Below are 19,881 nucleotides of genomic sequence, written 5' to 3'. Positions count from 1 at the left end.
CTAGGTATTTTTAAATTTCCTCTTTGATTTCCTTAGTGATCCATTGGTTATTTAGAACATATTGTTTAGCCTCCATGTGAACGTGGTGTTTTTTTTAAACAGTTTTCCCCCTCTAATTGATTTATAATTTCATATCATGGTGGTTAGAATAGATGCATGATATGTTTTCGATTTTCCTAAATTTACCAGGGCTTGATTTGTGACCCAAGATGTGATCTGTCTTGGAGATAGTTCCATGTACACCTGGGAAGACAGTGTATTCTGCTGCTTTTGGATGGAATGCTCCAATAAACATCGATTAAGTCTATCTGGTCTAATGTGTCATTTAAGGCTAGTGTTTTCTTATTTATTTTCTGACTGGATTAAGTGTCCATTGATTAAGTGGGGTGTTAAAGTCACCTACTATTCAGTTTAGTTCAGTTCAGTCGCTCAGTTGTGTCCAACTCTTTGCCACCCCATGAATCGCAGCATGCCAGGCCTCCCTGTCCATCACCATCTCATGGAGTTCACTCAAACTCACGTCCATCGAGTCAGTGATGCCATTCAGCCATCTCATTCTCTGAGATGAGATGGCTCCCTTTTTGTTGTCCCCTTCTCCTCCTGCCCCCAATCCCTCCCAGCATCAGAGTCTTTTCCAATGAGTCAACTCTTCGCATGAGGTGGCCAAAGTACTGGAGATTCAGCTTTAGCATCATTCCTTCCAAAGAAATCCCAGGACTGATCTCCTTTAGGATGGACTGGTAGGATCTCCTTGCAGTCCAAGGGACTCTCAAGAGTCTTCTCCAACACCACAGTTCAAAAGCATCAATTCTTTGGTGCTCAGCTTTCTTCACAGTCCAACTCTCACATCTGTACATGACCACTGGAAAAACCATAGCCTTGACTAGACGAACCTTTGTTGGCAAAGTAATGTCTCTGCTTTTGAGTATGCTATCTAGGTTGGTCATAACTTTCCTTCCAAGGAGTAAGCATCTTTTAATTTCATGGCTGCAGTCACCATCTGCAGTGATTTTGGAGCCCCAAAAAATAAAGTCTGACACTGTTTCCACCTACTATTATGGTGTTACTATTGATTTCCCCTTATATGGTTGTTAGCATGTCCCTTATATATTGAGGTGCTTCTTTGTTGGGTGCATATATATTTACAAAGCTATGTCTTCTTCTTGGATTGAACCCTTGATCATTAGGTAGTGTCTTTCCTTGTCTCCTGTAGCAGTCTTTATTTAAAGTCTATTTCTGATACGACTATTGCTATTCCAGTTTTCTTTTGATTTCTATTTGCATGAAATATCTTTTTCCAACTTTCAGTCTGTTTTTGTATCCATTCAGCCAATCTATGTCTTTTGGGTGGAGCAGTTAAATCCTTTTACATTTAAAGTAATTTTTGATATGTGTATTTATTTTGCCATTTTCTTAATTATTTTTGGTTTGTTTTTGTAGGTCTTTTCTTCCTTCCTTCCTCTTTTGTTCTCCTCTCTTGTGGTTTGATGACCATCTTTAGTGTTGTGGTTGGGTTGCTTTCTTATTTTTGTGTGTATCTATCATAGCTTTTAATTTGCATCTCCCCTGAGATTTTGATATAGCAGTCTCTCTCTCTCTCTCTCTCTCTATATATATATATATGTATACACACACACACATAGATGGTGTCATTGTTGTTGTTCAGTCACTAAGTCATGTCCAATTCTTTGTGACCCATGGACTATAGCCCACCAGGCTCTTCTTTCCATAGGATTTCCCAGGCAAGAATACTGGAGGAGGTTGCCATTTCCTTCTCCAGGGGACCTTCCTGACTCAGGGATTGAGCCTTCATCTTCTGCATTGGTAGGCAGATTCTTTGCCACTAAGCCACCAGGGAAACCACTATATATATATATATATATATATATATATGCAAGTTTAAATTGCTGGCCTCTCAATTTCCCATTTCCTGCATTTGTGCTTTCCTCTTCTTATGGTTGCTAGTTTTGATGTCATATTTGTGTATGGATGATTTCCTGCTTTTACTTTAGGTTTTGTTTTACCAGTGAGGTTTCCCATTTGTGATTTTCTTTTATTTTTTTTTTTACCATTTAACTTGTTTTAATGTTTCTTCACAAATGGTGAAAAATACTTAAGTACAGACAAGGAATAATCATAATGTTGTGGCCAGCATTATAAATATGGAATTATAAATTTAAAACATTTTCTGGTTTAAAAAATAAATCTGGTGGTGAATGCAGCTCTGGGGGTCTCTGCATCTAGTAGGGCCGGTCTCTGCACTCCTGACGGTGCTCGCCTTTATCCATCTTTCCAGGTCCTCCTCGCCCCCCTCGTCGTCCTCCCATCTGTTCCATCAGTGGTCCAGGGGGCCCCCCAGGACCACCTCGTCTTCCACTACCAAAGCCACCGCGGTCCATGCCCCGGCCGCCCCAGAAGCCACCTCTGTCTCCACCACGGCCGCCTCTGAACATTCCACCGGGACCACCGCGGTCCATGAGGCCACCTCTTCCTCCCCGCATGCCTCCAGGGCCACCTCTGCCGCGGTCACCGCCCAGGGGTGGGAAAGGCGGTGGGAGGAAGCCTTCAGGCTTTGGGACCTTACACTGGTTGCACTCTGTTCTCCAGGCGAAGTTCTGGTTCCCACAGCCCGGGTTGGGGCACGGCCAGTCTCCAGCTCGGTGCTGCACGTTTCCTCCTCCAGTCGGGTTCCCCCGGGAACCGTGGGGCCCTCTTGGTGGGAAGCCTCCTCTGTCTACTCCGCGGCCTCCCATGTGCCCCATGGGTCCTCCAGGACCTCCTGGGCCCCCTGGACCTCCTCGGAGCGGCAGCGGCATCCCCCTGCCCTCACGCGGGGGCACCCCTCCCTGCATGCTGTTCATGGGTGGCTTCTTCCGAGCAAGAGACACTTTAAGTTTGCTCCCTTGGAAATCTTTCCCATCAAACCACTCGACAGCAGCTTTGGCAGTTGGTGGGTCTTCATAAGACACCGTAGCATCACCTTTGGGCTTTCCTGTTTCCTTGTCCAAGTAAAAATGGATCAAGGGTTGTTCAGTCCTCTTGTTCGTCTTAACGACTTCGCACTGCTTAAAGAAGTCCACCAGATCATTGAGAGTCACGCTGTCGTTCAGTCCTTGCACATAAATGGCACTGTTGTCAGAGTCTTCATCTGGATCTACAGGTGGGCCCAAATCAAGATCTGGTCCTTCATCCATGGGTCCACCAGGCTTATTGAAGCCGCCTCGCTCTCCAGCGCCCATTCCACTGCGTCCTCCTCCCCACCCACCTCTGCTCATGCCTCCACGATCAAATCCCCCTCTTCCCCTACCCCGGTTATCAGGGCCACTCATGCTCCGGTTCTCTCCTGGTCCGGAAAATTCTCTAGACTCCTGCCCATAAACACCCATGCTACTGGGGTGGTCCTGTTGGAATGAACTCTGCTGCCCGTAGCTGCTGCTCTGTTGACTATATTGACTTGGAGCCTGGCTGTAGGATCCAGTCTGGGGGGGTAACTAGTGGGTGGCCGCTGCCCATAGCTGCTTTGTTGACCATAGCTACTCTGCTGTCCATAGCTGCTCGGCTGCCCGTAGGTGTTCTGCTGGGAGTAACTGCTCTGATCGTAACTAGTCGGCTGTGTAGAGGAGTAGCTGGTAGGAGGATAGGATGGTCGTGCCGAGACCGGCTGCATGGGGTAGCTCCCAGGCACCTGGGGATAACTGTAGTTACTCTGTCCATATCCTAGGCTGGGCTGTTTGTAACCCCCTGTGCTAGATTGAGGTTGACTAGTCTCAGCGGGTTTGTTACCATCCTGCGGTCTTGCAGGCGCAGTGGCTGCTGGCTGCTGTCCATACGCCGGGTAAGCAGGCTGAGCGCCATATGCAGACTGAGCTGCATAGGAGGCCTGGGTGGTAGTAACCGTAGCAGCGGTGGTGTCGTAAGCACCAGTGCCGTACCCCTGGACAGGCTGACTGTATGCCTGGGGGGCAGTTGGAGTAGAATATCCAGTGGGAGGCTGTCCATAAGAAGTTGCATAGGCGGTCTGCCCGTAGGTTGCAGTGGTCTGCGCCTGGGTGTAGCTGACATCAGCGGGCTGTCCATAGGTTCCATAACTTTGCTGCCCATATGCCTGCTGGGTAGTCTGTGCATATCCTTGAGTGGGCTGGGCGGTGTACGCACTGTAGCCCTGCTGGGCTGCAGCTTGGCTGTATGTACTATAATCCGTGGACGCCCTTTTCTCTCCTTCCTTCTCGTTCTCTCTGATTTTCTGGTTTCTAGTTGTGATCTATTTTTCTTCCTCTGCCTAGAGAAGTTCCTGTAGCATGTTTTGTAATCCTTTTCCAACCTTCAGTCTGTTTTTGTATCCATTCAGCCAATCTATGTCTTTTGGGTAGAGCAGTTAATCTATTTACATTTAAAGTAATTTTTGATATGTGTATCTCTAATGACATTTTCTTAATTATTTTTGGTTTGTTTTTGTAGATCTTTTCTTCTTTCCTTCCTCTTTTGTTCTCCTCTCTCTGGTTTGATGACCATCTTTACCCACCATCTCCTCTCTTGTGGGTTTGATGGTGCTGAATTCTAGCTTTTCCTTTTCTGTAAAGCTTTTGATTTCTTTGTCAAATCTTTGCTGATAGAGCATTCTTGATTGTAATTTTATCCCTTTCATCAAGTTAAACATATCATGTCACCCCCTTCTGACCCACAGACTTCCTGCTGAAAACTCAGCTGATAACCTTATGGGGAGTCCCTTGTATGTTGTTTGGTGCTTTTCCCTTTTTGCTTTTAATATTTTTCTTTGTATTCAGTTTTAACAGTTTGATTTATATGTGCCTGGGCATGATCCTCCTTAGGTTTATCCTGTACAGGACTCTCCACACTTTCTGGATTTGGGTGGTTAATTCCTTTCCCATATTTGGGACATTTTCAACTATAATTTCTTCAAATATTTTCTCAGACCCTTTCTCTTTATCTACCTCTTCTGAGACCCCTATAATTCAATGTTGGTGTGTTTAATGTTTTCCAAGATACTCTGAAATTTATTTTCATTCTTTTTTCTTTTTTTTGTTTTTTTTTTGTTTGTTTGCGGGGTTTTTTTTTTTTTTTTTAGTTTTTTTTTTAATTTTATTTTATTTTTCTTTTTTTTTTAATTTAATTTTATTTTTTAAACTTTACAAAATTGTATTAGTTTTGCCAAATATCTAAATGAATCTGCCACAGGTATACGTTCTTTTTTCTTATTCTGTTCCATGGTAGTAATTTCCACCGTTCTGTCTTCTAGCTCATTTATTCTTTCTTCTGCCTCAGTTATTCTGCTATTGATTCCTTTTAGTTTATTTTTCATTTCAGTTATTATATGTGTTTGTTCTTTAGTTCTTCAGTTCTCCTAGGTCTTTTTAAAATTTTATTTTTAGTTGGAGGATAATTGCTTTTCTTCTAGGTCTTTGTTAAACATTTCTTGTATCTTCTCATTCTGTGCCTCCATTCTTTTTCCAAAATTTTGGATCATCTTCACTATCACTACTCTGAATTCTTTTCTAGATAGATTGTGTATCTTCTCCTCTTCATTTAGGTGCTCTTATAGGTTTTTTTCTTGCTCCTTCATCTGCAATATATTTCTTTATTTCATTTTGTCTAGCTTACTGTGTTTGTGGTCAGCTTTCTACAGGTTGCAGGATTGTAGTTCCTCTTGCTTCTGGTGTCTGCCCACTGGTGGATGACATTGGTCCAGAGGCTGTGCCATTATCCTCTTGATAGGGGGTTTGCCCAGTGTCATAACCAGAGGCTGCCCTACATATTGAGCAGGGCCTCCCTTTTGCTCTGTGTTTGGCACTGTCTTGTCAGAGGTGGAGTCTGCTCCCTATTTGTTGGAGTAGAGGCCCCCAGGTCTGTTTCTTCACTGTGTTTCTGATCCATAATGCAAGATAGGTGGTATTGGAGCACTCTCACTGGGATGGAAGTGACTGAGTATTCCTCCTCTGGAATTGTTCACATGTGGTGTATTCTATTGTGTCACCTTTCACCCTCTGTGTGAGCTCTCAGGTTACACTGTTGTTGGCACTGCTCTTGGCACCAACTTAACTGTGGGTATGACAGCACTGGCCCTAGTGTCTCAGACATTGTTTTCACCAGGCCTCCAGCATAGATTCACTGGATTCAGGTCTCAGGATTGCAGTAATAATGGATTTAGACCCACTGTGGGTGCTACTGAGGCAGCTTAGATTCTACCTGGGTCCAACCCCCCATGTGTATATACCTACAAAGTATACAGCTACTAAAGCCAGACTCATCTTGGCTATAGGAGCACTTGTCCATATAGATGATCTATAGGTACTGAGCTTACAAAGTCAGTCACAAGACTGTAAATTCACTATTTATGCAGTTGCAAAGAGAGATTTGAGCTTTCCTTCTTTAGTTGCATGGCTGCCTCGAGTTCAGTGGTTTTAGCCCCACCTCTGTGTGTGGACCACCCACAGCAGGTCTGCTTCTGTGGTCTCCCTGGAGCACACAAGTCCACCCATTCAATGAGGGAGTGTGGAGGTGGTTCTGTGGATGGGGTCATGAGAGCCCAGGCAATGACAGGCACATATGGGAGCTGGTGGCCCCAGGTGCAAGAAGATCAGCCCCAATGGGGTCCTTCCCAGTGCTTGACCATGGGCACAAGAGAGCTGGCCCTAGTGCTGACAAGGCATGTAGGGAGGTCAGCAGCTATGGGTGAGAGAAAATCAGCCCCAGAAGGGGTCTTTCCTAGTGCCCAGTCATTGGTGCAAAAGAGCCGGCCCTGGTGTTTTGAGGTGTGCAGGGAAGCCAGGAGCCACAGGCATGAGAGGGCTGGCCCCAGTGACAACAAGTCATGTGAGGGAGCCAGAGATTGTGGGCCTGAGAGAGCCAGACCTGGGAGGGGACCCTGCCAGTGCCCGTGAGGCAGGGCTACCATGTGGGGAGAGAGGCTGCAATGGCGACCCTGCCCCTCATGCATCTCTTAACAGTGGTACTGGCCACCCACACCAGTATTCTTGCCTGGAGAATTCTATGGACAGAGGAGCCTGGCAGGCTACAGTCCATGGGGTTGCAAAGAATCGGATACAACTGAGCAATAGCACACAGCACACACAGTCATAATTCTACTGTAGACAAGATAATCCCCAGGTCAACTTATTTAGAAGATAATCTGATCTAGATCTTGTGCCAAGTGGCTCTGCAGTTGTCAATTAATAAGAGTGTTAGTTGATGTATTTTCTTGAGAACTTGGTTGATGTGATCTGTTCTCCCAGAGCATATTCACTTCTGGTCATGGGACATTGAAATGCTGGCCCAGGGCATGGACCTGTGACGTCCTGATAAAGGCCTGGAGAATTCTATGGACAAAGGAGCCTGGCAGGCTACAGTCCATGGGGACGCAAAGAGTCAGACATGACTGAGTTACTAACACTTCACTTTTTGCTTCTACGGCAATCCAAGTTTTCTCCAGAAACATTCCTAGTTGCAAACTTCCTCACTCCCACTTCCTCAGGCTGTCTCCTCACAGCCCTTCCCAGGTTTGCTCTCCAAACCCCAGGTTCCAGCACCCAATCCCCATTCATACTGGCAGACACACGTCTCAGGGTGGAGTGCACAGGGCTGTGACAGAGACTGTGAGTCTGACTCTGTCTTGCGTGCCACAGATTGCTTACTCAACTCTCCTCTGATAGCCCCCTAAGTTCTCCTTCTGTCCCAGTTGATCTCCCTGCTGGTGACGGGAGTTCCCAAGATGTGGGAACATCTCCTCAGATCCCCCCACCCCTGGGAACCAGCCTCACCCTGCTTCCTCTCTTCTTTTCCCCTTCTTTCTTGCATCCTACCCAGTCACTTGGGGGTCTTTCCTGTCCTTTGAGGCCTCTCAGTTCCTCTGCTAGTGTTCAGCTGGTGCTTTGTGAGAATTATCCCATTTGTAGATTTATTCTTGGTGCATTGTCTAAAGAGATGAACTCTATGTCCTATTGCCCTGCTATCATGACCTCCTCTAAATATCATTTTTGATAGCAGTTTCCCTTTCATGAATCATTACTAAGGTGCATCAATGTCTCAGGATGGTCCACAAAAAGATGATTAAGACCAGCCCCTGTCTTCAAGGCCATGCTTTATATGAAAAAAGTGTTAGTCACTTGTGTCTGACTCTGTGAACCCATGGACTCGTAGCTCACCAGGCTCCTCTATCTGTGGGATTTCCCAGGCAAGAATACTGGAGCAGGTTGCCATTTCCTTCTCCAGGAGATCTTTCCAACCCAGGGATTGAACCCAGGTCTCCTGCATTGCAGGCAGATTCTTTACCGTCTGAGCTGCCTGTGAAGCCCACCACCTTTTCTCTACTTTCTGTGACAGCCCCTCTGTCCTGAATTTTTATTATTATGAAAACTAGCCTTTCTAACTATTTGAGTGAGACCTGAATCTTTACCCAGCACTGTTTCCTTGCCATGTCTTGCAGGGGCTTTGGAATACAGAGGAGGTGGAAGAATAAGAGCTCTTACCCTCAAAGGCCTGCCAGTTACTTTGGAGAAAAGTCTAGTGACTCCACTGTGACATTTAGCCAGAAGAAGAAATAGTCCAGGGCCAGACTGGGTGCCCTTTAGCTCAGAGATCACTGAAGCCAATTATCTCCTCTCTTTCTCTTTTCCTGTCTATGCTGAGGACCCTGTGGTGAGGGCCTGCCTTGTGAGTCCTGTGCCCATCTCTCAAAGAATACTGCCATCCTGGGGCTGCCCTAAGTCTGATAATGCTCTCCAGGGCCCAGGGAGGGGGCTGATGTGGCAGTCTCAGACCTGAACCACCCTGATTTTCCTAGGTTATAGATGATCTCTGAACTCCCTCCCCCACAACTATCCCCCAACCATCTGCAAGGCACCAACCCCTCACCCACGTCTCATGTCTCTCCTGCCTCTGTCCTTCTGCAGTATCCAGTCCTCTCTGGGCACTGATCTGGTTCCATAGTGATCCTGCATGCTGCTGCCATGCTTCTGAGGACAGATCAATCAGTAGTAACCATCATCTGACGTCCCCTTGCCTCCCTCCTCATGACTGCCCCTACTTAGAAATGGGACTGCTGTAGGAAAGAGAATGGGGTATGAGAAAATGGTCACATCCCAGGGACAGAGTCCCTGGGACAGCCGCCAAGTGTGGGTTCTTGGCTGCACACAGGAAAAAATTCAAGAGCACGCCATAGTAAAGTGAAAGAAGGTTTATTCAGGGAGGAAACACACTCCAGAGACAGAATGTAGACCATTTTGGAAGGCAAGAGAGGCAACAGGTATGGAATTGTTAGTTTTTACAAGGGTGAGTAATTTCATAGGCTAATGAGTGGGAAGAATATTCTAGCTATTTTGAGAAAGGGTTGGGGATTTCCAGAAATTGGGCCACCATCCCTTTTTTGACCTTCTGTTCAGTCTTAGAACTGTCATGACACCTGTGGATGTGTCATTTAGCTTGCTGATGTGTTACAGTGAGCATACACGGAGTCTTCAGGTCTAGTGGAAGTCCACTTGTACACCATCTTGGACTTAGTTGGTTCTAATCAGTTTATGTCTTGTCCTTGGACAATGTCATTCTTTTAAATGTTGTGCCCTGCCCCTTTCTTGTCTTGGAACCACACTACGATCCTCATTTTACAGGTGATGGAGATCTAATGAAGGTGAGCCATGATGTGGATATGAAGCAATAGTGTCAAATGGAAGTAATGTCTCTGGCTCTGATCTATTCACTTTTAGAGAGAATTTTTAAAATTTCATTTTTAAAGATTTCCTTCATGTCTAATATTCTCCATCAACTGTTGTTCTTCTCACCTGTTAGCCTGTCCTCAGTTATTGATTATAGCCCCCAGCATTCTAACGGATCTTTGTGAAATCGGCAGGGCCCAGTGGTGTGCAGCATTGTCCCCACTTTATAAAGATGAGTAGGAGAGAGAATTAGGTGCCTTCACTCAGTCTCCCAGGCTCACATAGCCTCTCTTGTTCATGTGTTCCAAGCCCTAGTAAATGACCCCAACTTTTACCACCGAGGCCCCAAGCAAGAAACCTGGGGTTCATAGAAGATGCCATTTCCTTCTTCCCCCCCGCCCCGGTCCTGCCTCCTCTGCACATCAATTTGGTCATTAAGACTGTTCTCCCTCACTGGTGTCTCAAGATTTTCTCTCCTCCTCCCCTTCATTTCTTCTGTATTACTGTGTAGTATTTATTTCTGCAACACTGTGTAGTATTGATAAAAACAAGATGTTATCTGTGTTTCAGGGAGGACTCTCAGATTCATATAAAAGAAATATAACTTCATCTAGATTTACTTCAATTTCTATTTGGAGCCCCACCACCACCAGCAAAGCCATTGTTCCATAGGAAGAGTGGAAATTAATCCCAATATGTTTTAGTTCATCCCTGCCCCACCTCACATCTCTCTGCCTCCTCTGTGCCATCTCTGTGACACCATGGCCTATTCACTGGACTTGGGTCCCTAAGATCTCTCTGGAGTCTTACTGCCCTTTCCTTTCCTCACTCACTCAAGAACTCTGCCCAGATAGCATCATCAGCAGACCCTCTTCAGGACCTACCTAATGCTCTGGGTCTTGGACTTGGGGACCAACACTAGGAGGCTATGACCATTCCCTTCTGGAACCTTCCTAACTCTTCAGACTCCCATCTTCCTCCAAGCCTCACCCCACCCAAAGGAACTTTTAATCATGATTTTAGACTAAAAGGCACTCCCTCTATTATGGTGTTTACCCTCAGAGGCATCTCACTTAATCTTCTTAGTGAGTTTGAGTTTTAGCCAGAGACTATCAGGGTGTTTTCTGCTATTGCTCTCCTTCCCTGAGAAAATTAAACCGGACCAACTTCTGGGATGGAGATGGCTAGGGGAAAGTTCTGAAAATAAATAAACAAATAAAGGAAAATACACAGAAAAGAAAAACATCAATATCTCAAAATATTATTTTAATCTTGTGTTTTATTTTCTCAGAAGAGGGCTGTTGGAGGACGGAAGGAACAAAAAGTGCCCACCAAAGTGAGAGGGCTTCTTGAGATTGAAAAATGAGGAAGGCAGCTCCGTATAACCAATGAATCAGTTTATTATAGGGTAACATACTCACAGGGTGGGATCAAGGTGGGATAATAGGAGAGCATTTGCGAATGCATTCCACACCAATTAGAAGCCATTGTGACTGTTTTATAGTTAACCTAGGGAATAGGAGTACATGCTTGGAAATAAGATATGCATTCCTATGTCAAGACTTATGAATCAGTAACTAGTCTCATGGGTGCCAGGATTATGTCAGCAAAGGTCTTCACTATTGTTTGGGTACTAACAGAACATAGAGGTCACCTGGTCCTGTGCAGTGTGTGCTATGCTCAGTCACCTGACTGTTAAACAATATGTATTAACTACAAAGTCCTTGATAACAGACAAGTAATCTGCCACATAGTAGAGTCCTGAGTAGGGTCAGTGAAAGAACTGGAGGAACTCTATGGGCCCAGGATGGCATCAGTTATACTAACAGCCATACAAAGACCCTATCTCTAGCTCAGATCATTTTATTGTGCTTAACACTCAAACTACCAACTCACCAACTTCACTTAGATATCTAAGAAGCACAATGATACAACATAATTATTACTGTTTTGAGCATTAAAAATCTCCATTGACATTTAACCCCTGACACAAAGCAGAATTTAAAATAACCTCAAATCTATACTTAAGTCATATGCAGTTTATTCCAGTTGAGGTAGCATCAATTTGCTAGTATCATAATCACAGAGAAGAGCCCCACCAACTGGGGAGCTAGTTCTTGTATGTTAGAGTACCTACAGAATTAGGGGCCTGTTATCAGTTGGATGATAATGGCTTCTGATTGGATAGTGAAGTGAAGTAAAGAAGAAGCGAAGTTGCTCAGTTGTGTCCGACTCTTTGCGACCCCATGGACTGTAGCCTGCCAGCCTCCTCCATCCATGAGATTTTCCAGGCAAGAATACTGGAGTGGGTTGCCATTAGTGGGGTGGTACTAATTAGGAGGTTTGTGGCTTAAGCTTTCTTTAAGAAATATTACTTAATGGATTCCAAAGTGCTTTGTTAAACTTGTAATTATAAGAAATACATTCTTCTAAAAATAAATACATAAATTAAAAAAAATTTTTTAAAAAAGGAAATATATTCTTCTGAAGGACTGTTTGTTGGGTGGAGAGTGGGAGAAATCTCTCCATCAATGAAACAGGAATAAACTTCCTAGTTTTAACAAAGGTAAAGGGCAGAGGCTTGAGACTACACTTGCAACCCCGTGGACTGTAACCTATCAGGCTCCTCCGTCCATGGGATTCTCCAGGCAAGAACACTGGAGTGGGTTGCCATTTCCTTCTCCAGGGGATCTTCCTGACCCAGGGATTGAACCTGGGTCTCCCGCCTTGCAGGCAGATGCTTTAACCTCTAAGCCACCAGGGAAGCCCTTTCAAAATAGTGTCAGGCTTCAAAAACCATGATGAGTTGTAGTCCTTTCTTCTGAGTATGAAACTGGCCGGTAGAACCACTTGGTGGGCCTTGTGTTTGCAGTTGATTGTTTTTCTATGCATTGGAGAAGGAAATGGCAACCCACTCCAGTGTTCTTGCCTGAAGAATCCCAGGGACGGCGGAGCCTGGTGGGCTGCCATCTATGGGGTTGCACAGAGTCGGACACGACTGAAGCAACCTAGCAGCAGCAGCATCTCTTCTCTGCCTTTGGGAAGGATAAAAGGGAAAGAATGCTAGGTGAAGGGTTCCTTTCTGATGTAATTACTTATGTTTTGTTCTTCATTCTCATGGTTTGCTTCCTTTCCTGAAGAAGAAAGGGAAGGGTTAATATCTTATATATTCTATTATTTTCATTTTTTATATTAATATTGAGGGTGTGCATTGTAACAAAACTTTAAGTAACAAAACTCTCAAAAAGTTAAAAGTGGGAATCCCCTTGCAGTTCAGTGGTTAGGATTCCACACTTTCAAAAAAAGTTAAATGTTTAACTCCTTCATGACCACTCACCCTTTGCCAAACGTTAGCAAATATTTCCTTTCCTTTATAAGGCAAGTAGTTCTTTTAGCTCTGCTTATTTATATATATATTGAGAATTCCTTGGTGGTTCAGTGGCTTGGACTCTGCACTTTCACTGCTGAGGGCCCAGATTCAGGGAACTAAGATCTCCCCACTACTATTTTGCTTTTTCTTTCTTTCTTTTTTTTTTTTTTTTTAAGAGATCTTAGTACCCTGACCAGGGATTGAATCTGGGCCCTCAGCGGCGAAAGTACAGAGTCCAAGACATGGGACCACCAGGAATTCCCAGTATTGCTTTACTTTTGAACCTACATTTTCCTCATTGAATGTCCACATCTATACATATGTAAGTAAGTTTATAATCTATTTTGTAATGTCTTAAGATAGAACAAACTACTGTATATTTAGCCATTGATATATCACACTATACTTAACCATCAAGTTTCTTTCCACTCTTTGCTATAAGAAGCATTTCTGCAATGAAGATTCTTGTGTGTGCATATGTGTGACTTTTCCTTGGGATAGATAAGATGTGTATTTACTGAGTCCAACTGTAGCTGGGTGGGTGGGTGAGAGAAAGGGGTGAGATGGATCAAAGAGCTCAGACTTTAGTTTTCAAAGCTAGATGTTTTGGGGGCTTATCTCTCTGGTGCAGGTCTTAAAAGGTGGGGTGCCCAATATAGGGTTCAAACCCTTCAGTCTTCAGGGAGAAGCTCCAGGTTTTGAATTCCCTCTTGATTATGAGTTATAAACTGGGGATGGGGTGTATAATCAGACTGTATGCCAGCCTCTCCCACTCGCTTCTGTGGTTTTCTTCTCGTTTGCCAGTGTGTACTTGTCACTTAACCAAGCTTTAGGTTTTTCCCAGAGGAAATTGTTCCACATTAGCTATAGACTCAGTGTGTCTGTGGGAAGAGGTGAATTCAGGATCTTCCTATGTCACCATCAAACTGGAATCTTCAAACACATATACCTTTAAGTTTATTCTATAATTTCATAATTTTTATATTAATTTCTTTAACCTTAAGAAACATACTTCTATAATTGGCTAAGGATCTATCTCAATTTCCTTCTGTATGTATGGAAACAATTTGTTGGCTCATTTACCTTTCTGAACTGATTTGAATAGCCACTTTTTTATATATACTAAATGTCAATATATACAAAATTTCAAGGTCAAAAGAGGTATCTTGGCAAGAGTTGTGTGTCTGGTAGAAATTGGCATTTCCATGACACTTGGATCTTGCAAGCAAAAACAATCTCTGAGGATAATGTGTAGAGTAAGAAGAAGAAAATCTGAAAGGCAAAGACAAAGAAGGATGAAGCATGGGGGAGAGATGCAGTGTCTGCTACATCTAAAGCCCCTAGGGGCACTGCATTCCTACCCTAGGATCCCCATCAAGGGTACAGGTTCCCACCTTTAGATTTGGCTCAGATCAGCCTTGATGGTTCCTGTGGCTCTATTTTGCCCTTGGTATTCTTGGGTCTCTGATCAGCATTAACTCCTTTCTATCACCACTTGTGGGAGGAGAGATTGGTTCTTACAATTAGATGGCACTACTGACATTTCATGCATGCAACCATTAGATGCTGGAACCATCTTGCACAAATGAACACCTATATTTCCCAAAATGCCAATAGCACCTCCCCTGAGAAATCCTGGAAGAGAGATTACTAAGGAAGTTGTTGCAAGTCTACTGAGGAAATAATGAAGCACTGAGTCAGACAAATGACAAAGAATTCAGGAGGAGAACAGGCATAAGGAATATTTATGCAGTAAAATCAACAAGAGTTGGTCTTGGATGGATGATCCAGGGTAAGCTAGATGGAAGTGTCAACCAGGATTCCCAAGGTTGTAGTTTGGGCAGTGGGGTGGTTCAGTATTTCATCCATCAAGACAGCACTACACGTGCAAGAGCAGATCTGGATAGGTAGAGAATGATTAAGTCAATTCGGAGCATGTTGAATTTGAGATCCCTGTGAGAGATTGTATGGGAATACCCAGCAATCCAGGGAACAAGTACAGAGAAAAATACAATACAAAAGACTGAGAGGGAACAGGAGGTTTGGGAACCACTCATGGCCTACATACCAATAAGTATTAGTAGCATTCCTTGGTGGCTCAGATGGTAAAGAATCTGCCTGCAGTGCAGGAGACCTGGGTTTGATCCCTGGGTTGGGAAGATCCTCTGGAGAAGGGAATGGCAACCTACTCCAGTACTCTTACCTGGAGAATTCTATGGACAGAGGAGCCGGGCGGGCTATAGTCTGTGGAGTGGCAAAGAGTCAGACACAGCTGAGCGACTAACACTTTCACTTTCACTTAAATGTTTGGGCTTCCCTGGTGACTCAGAAGGTAAAGAATCCACCTGCAATGTGGGATACCTGGGTTTGACCCATGGGTTGGGAAGATCCTCTGGAGAAGGGCATGGCAACCCACTCCAGTATTCTTGCCTGGACAATCTGCATGGACACAGGAGCCTGGCAGGCTACAGTCTTTGGGGTGAGAAAGAGTCAGACACGACTGAGTGACTAAGCACAAACAGTGGGAAACATCCCACTAACATATACAGACCACTGTGTTACATGTTTCCGCAGCCAAGGCTGCCTATGGCCTTAGTCTGGATGCTCTGCTGTGGATATCTGTCCTATTCCAAGCTTTTTTTTTGTGACTTGTTCTTGTTCGACAGTGTACTGAGGAAGAGGCAAGGGCTTAGAAGTGGACAGGCTCTGTGAGGAAACTCTCACCATGTTCAAAGACAGAAGACATTCACTCCATCACTGGGAAACCTGAAGGACTATCCTTGAGAATTTGGGAAATGGAGGCCCCTGGGTGACCCCACCTGAGAGAGTAATTGCAATCTCAAATCATGAGGTTGACAATGTGTAAGATGCTTTAGCTGTCACTAACAGGAGTATTTTTGTGAGTTTCAAAAATATTATCAGTTCAGTTCAGTCGCTCAGTCGTGTCCGACTCTTTGTGACCCCATGAATCGCAGCACACCAGGCCTCCCTGTCCATCACCAACTCCTGGAGTTCACTCAGACTCATGTCCATCGAGTCAGTAATGCCATCCAGCCATCTCATCCTCTGTCGTCCCCTTCTCCTCCTGCCCCCAATCCCTCCCAGCATCAGGGTCTTTTCCAATGAGTCAACTCTTCGCATGAGGTGGCCAAAGTACTGGAGTTTCAGCTTTAGCATCATTCCCTCCAAAGAAATCCCAGGGCTGATTTCTTCAGAATGGACTGGTTGGATCTCCTTGCAGTCCAAGGGACTCTCAAGAGTCTTCTCCAACACCACAGTTCAAAGGCATCAATTCTTCGGTGCTCAGCTTTCTTCACAGTCCAACTCTCACATCCATACATGACCACTGGAAAAACCAGAGCCTTGACTAGATGGACCTTTGTTGGCAAAGTAATGTCTCTGCTTTTCAACATGCTATCTAGGTTGGTCATAACTCTTCTTCCAAAGAGCAAGCAAGAGAAGACTCTACACATGGACATCACCAGATGGTCAACACCAAAATCAGATTGATTATATTCTTTGCAGCCAAAGATGGAGAAGCTCTATACAGTCAACAAAAACAAGACCAGGAGCTGACTGTGGCTCAGATCATGAACTCCGTATTGCCAAATTCAGACTTAAATTGAAGAAAGTAGGGAAAACCACTAGACCATTCAGGTATGACCTAAATCAAATCCCTTATGATTATACAGTGGAAGTGAGAAATAGATTTAAGGGACTAGATCTGATAGATAGAGTGCCTGATGAATTATGGACGGAGGTTCATGACATTGTACAGGAGACAGGGATCAAGACCATCCCCAATGGAAAAGAAATGCAAAAAAAAAAAAAAAAATTATCACCCAAACTTTAAATGTGGTTCCAGTGGCTGCCCATACACCTTTCTCAATTTTAGACAGATCTAGTTTGTAGAACTAAATTAACAATGAAGTTGCTGGGATATATAAATAAAGGGTAGATTTTCCTTGTTTTTTTTTTCCCCACATAAGGAAATGTAAGTAAATATTGGGGTTTCCCCAGTGGCTCAGCGGTAAAGAATCCACCTGCAATGCAGGAGATGCAGGTCCGTCCCTGGGTCAGGAAGATCCCCTGGAGGAGGCATGGCAACCACTCCAGTATTCTTGCCTGGGGGATTCCATGGACAGAGGAGCCTGGTGGGCTACAGTCCACAGGGTGACAAAGGGTCAGACACGACTGAAGAGACTGCACCAACACACACACACACACAGTAAGTATTGTTTGAAGAGAATTTTCTGTGGGTCTCTTGAGTTCCTATGTGTCTCATTGGGTATGCCATTCAGACCATTTCTCAAGACTGAGTTTACATGAGCAACCTCAAGGGATAAAAGCATGTCTCACCAGGACACAGGCTTGTTTACTGTTGCTATAAAAGCAAAGGATTTACTAAGTTCAGTGTTCCTCAGCTGTAAAGCAAACCCATTGCACGTGCCCCATCCATCCGTGTTCATTGTGACTCCTGTGTGGAGTTTAGGGGCAAAGGAAACCCTTGCGATCATGCTAAAGCTCAACCTCCTTCTTGCGCCATGAGTAATAAAGTCTGTTGTCTCAGGAGTCCCATATCTTCTACCACTGTTGAGACAAAAACAACATATTCACTGTAAGCAGGGGAAAATCAAATCACAGTTCCTTCAAGTATGTATTACCTCTGTGACAGCAAACTAATCGACATTATTATACGATTAGAAATAATTCTTTACTCCTGCTGGCTGCATGCTAAGTCTCTCTAGTCGTGCCCGACTCTTTGTGACCCCGTGGACTGTAGCCCATCAGGCTCCTCTGTCCATGGGATTCTCCAGGCAAGAATACTGGAGAGTGAAGGAAAGTTACATGGCTCAAAATAGCCTGGTGTTAAAACTCCCCTCCAGGTCCTCCCCACCATTCTATGCAAAACAAAGAACTCTCTCACTCAAAGGAAAAAAAAATGGACATTAAGATTGATTATGCCCAACTCCCAGCTGGTCCAGCCTCTGGCCAATCTCCAGAATTCCTTGCCCCAGCCGTTTAAGAGATAACTACTCCAAACAACCTTGGAGAAGAACAGGTCCCCTTAAGACAGTCGATTTCCACATATATGCCTATATATACTTACTCTTTTGTTGGGTTAGTGCAGCAGCTCACTAATCTGACTGCTGCCCCTTCTTGCCTCATTAAAGGTGATCTGTTTCAGTAAAGGGCTGGTCTGGTTCTTTTTCCGAACCGCGCCTTCTCTAACTCCCTTACCCTACACAGAATACTGGAGTGGGTAGCCATTCCCTTCTCCAGGGGATCTTTCTGGAGGGATCAAACCCGGGTCTCCTGCATTGCAGGTAGATTCTTTACCATCTGATATTAGGGAAGCTCTCCTAATATAAGGGTGGACTATTTAGGTGGGAATACTTTCAGGAGCAGGAAGAACTAGGTTTGGAGCAGGAAAAGCTCAGTTCCCCCTCCCCCCCGACCCTGGAAAAGCTTAGAAGGGGATCAACCAAAATGTCGGGAAAATATTCTGGTTGGTTCTCCAGGTTTTACATTACGAAAGCCATACAGGGCGGGATTTTGGACCATGAAAGGACCATGGAAACCTGAACGTAGAGAATCTCACTCCACTTTTTCCATTCTGTGGCAATAAAGATCTAATTGCATAATGGTGGGGAGCCTGGTGGGCTGCCATCTATGGGGTCGCACAGAGTCGGAAACAACTGAAGTGACTTAGCAGCAGCATTATAATTTAGAGACCCGTTTTCAGACCATTTTTCTCCATTCCCCAACTTACAAAAAGGCCAGGCACTGCTACAGTAGAACTTAAGTTTCTCCTTTTTTAACCCTTCAATTTTAAAGAACTATCAGTTCTTAGGGATACACTCCAGAAGTGTTTCTTCTGGCTTGTAGAGGGATCCTCCCATGTTGAGTAACCTGAAACAGAGAACAAGACAGCACTCTTCGAATGGAATGTAGTGTCCCAGATACATTTACCGAAGACTTTAACCTGAAGGGGTTCAGGGCGTCCCCCAAATTCCCTTCAAACCTGATGGGATTTCAGGAATCCTCTACTCTTCCATCGATTTCTGACCAGACGTCTCTGGTCCCTGTGATACCTTGTGCAGGGCGCCCAACCCACTACAGCCAGAGAAGGGCTTTCTAGTGTAGACAGGTTGTCAGGACTTTTCTTAGGAGGGATCCCTTGTCTATAGAGCTTATGTTCTATGATAGGTCTTCCTATGCTGGGGTGTATTCCTCAAGACTGAACATCTACAAAGTTTATAATTTGGGCTTCTGGGTAGCAGCTGGTCCAATAGGCTATCTGTAACAGTGTGGAGGCTGCCAAGGCCTGGAGTGAAGGGGTCCAATAGATGCAAAGAGGACCCCTTGGAGAAATTAGAGTTGGGTGCTATGGAAGATGGCACATGGTTCAAGGCTTGAGGGCTGGGAGGCCGAGAATTCTCATAGTAGATTTCTGGACATAGAGTGAGGTGAGAGACCAGACAGCAGAAGAACACAAAATCCTTTGCCCTGTCTTCCTCGCAGCTAAGGTAGAATTGAGACTCGTCTGACAATTTTGTCCGTCATGGCATCAAGTGTGACAGTGGTGAGGATGCAGTTTAGGAATGATATCTAGGAAATCATTCTGTAGAAGGGTGCGGAGATAAGAAGTGAGAAAGAGACCTTGTTGTGCGAGTGAGAGAGGAAGAGTGAAAGTGAGAGAGCAAGAGGAAGTGAGAGTCAGAGAGCCCTCGGATTCCTGCACAGTCAGAGATCACGTTTCTACCATGTCCCAGAGGACAGCGTCAGCTGTGTCATCCAAGCATTACTTGAATCTGCACTGCCTGGGGAATTCCCCGGCCACCC

General features: G+C 44.7%; 1 protein-coding gene and 1 long non-coding RNA gene across 2 annotated transcripts; both read right to left on the bottom strand.

The window, feature by feature from the left end:
- Nucleotides 1–2,156: 2,156 nt before the first annotated feature.
- LOC102394434 (RNA-binding protein EWS-like) lies at nucleotides 2,157–5,892 on the bottom strand. The gene is given in 3 exon segments (XM_044926669.2): nucleotides 2,157–3,481; nucleotides 3,484–4,250; nucleotides 5,771–5,892. Coding segments are annotated over 3 exon segments (2,130 nt in total). The 3' UTR covers nucleotides 2,157–2,240.
- Nucleotides 5,893–17,406: 11,514 nt separating this feature from the next.
- Nucleotides 17,407–18,945, bottom strand: LOC123328705. Its single transcript, XR_006543729.1, has 2 exons — nucleotides 18,809–18,945; nucleotides 17,407–17,625 (listed from the first exon to the last, which is right to left on the bottom strand). It is a non-coding gene; the product is annotated as an uncharacterized LOC123328705 (long non-coding RNA).
- Nucleotides 18,946–19,881: the final 936 nt, after the last annotated feature.

Source organism: Bubalus bubalis, chromosome 12 (assembly GCF_019923935.1).
Source record: "Bubalus bubalis isolate 160015118507 breed Murrah chromosome 12, NDDB_SH_1, whole genome shotgun sequence".
Lineage (NCBI taxonomy): Eukaryota > Metazoa > Chordata > Mammalia > Artiodactyla > Bovidae > Bubalus > Bubalus bubalis.
This window is presented reverse-complemented; position numbering and strand designations above follow the sequence as displayed.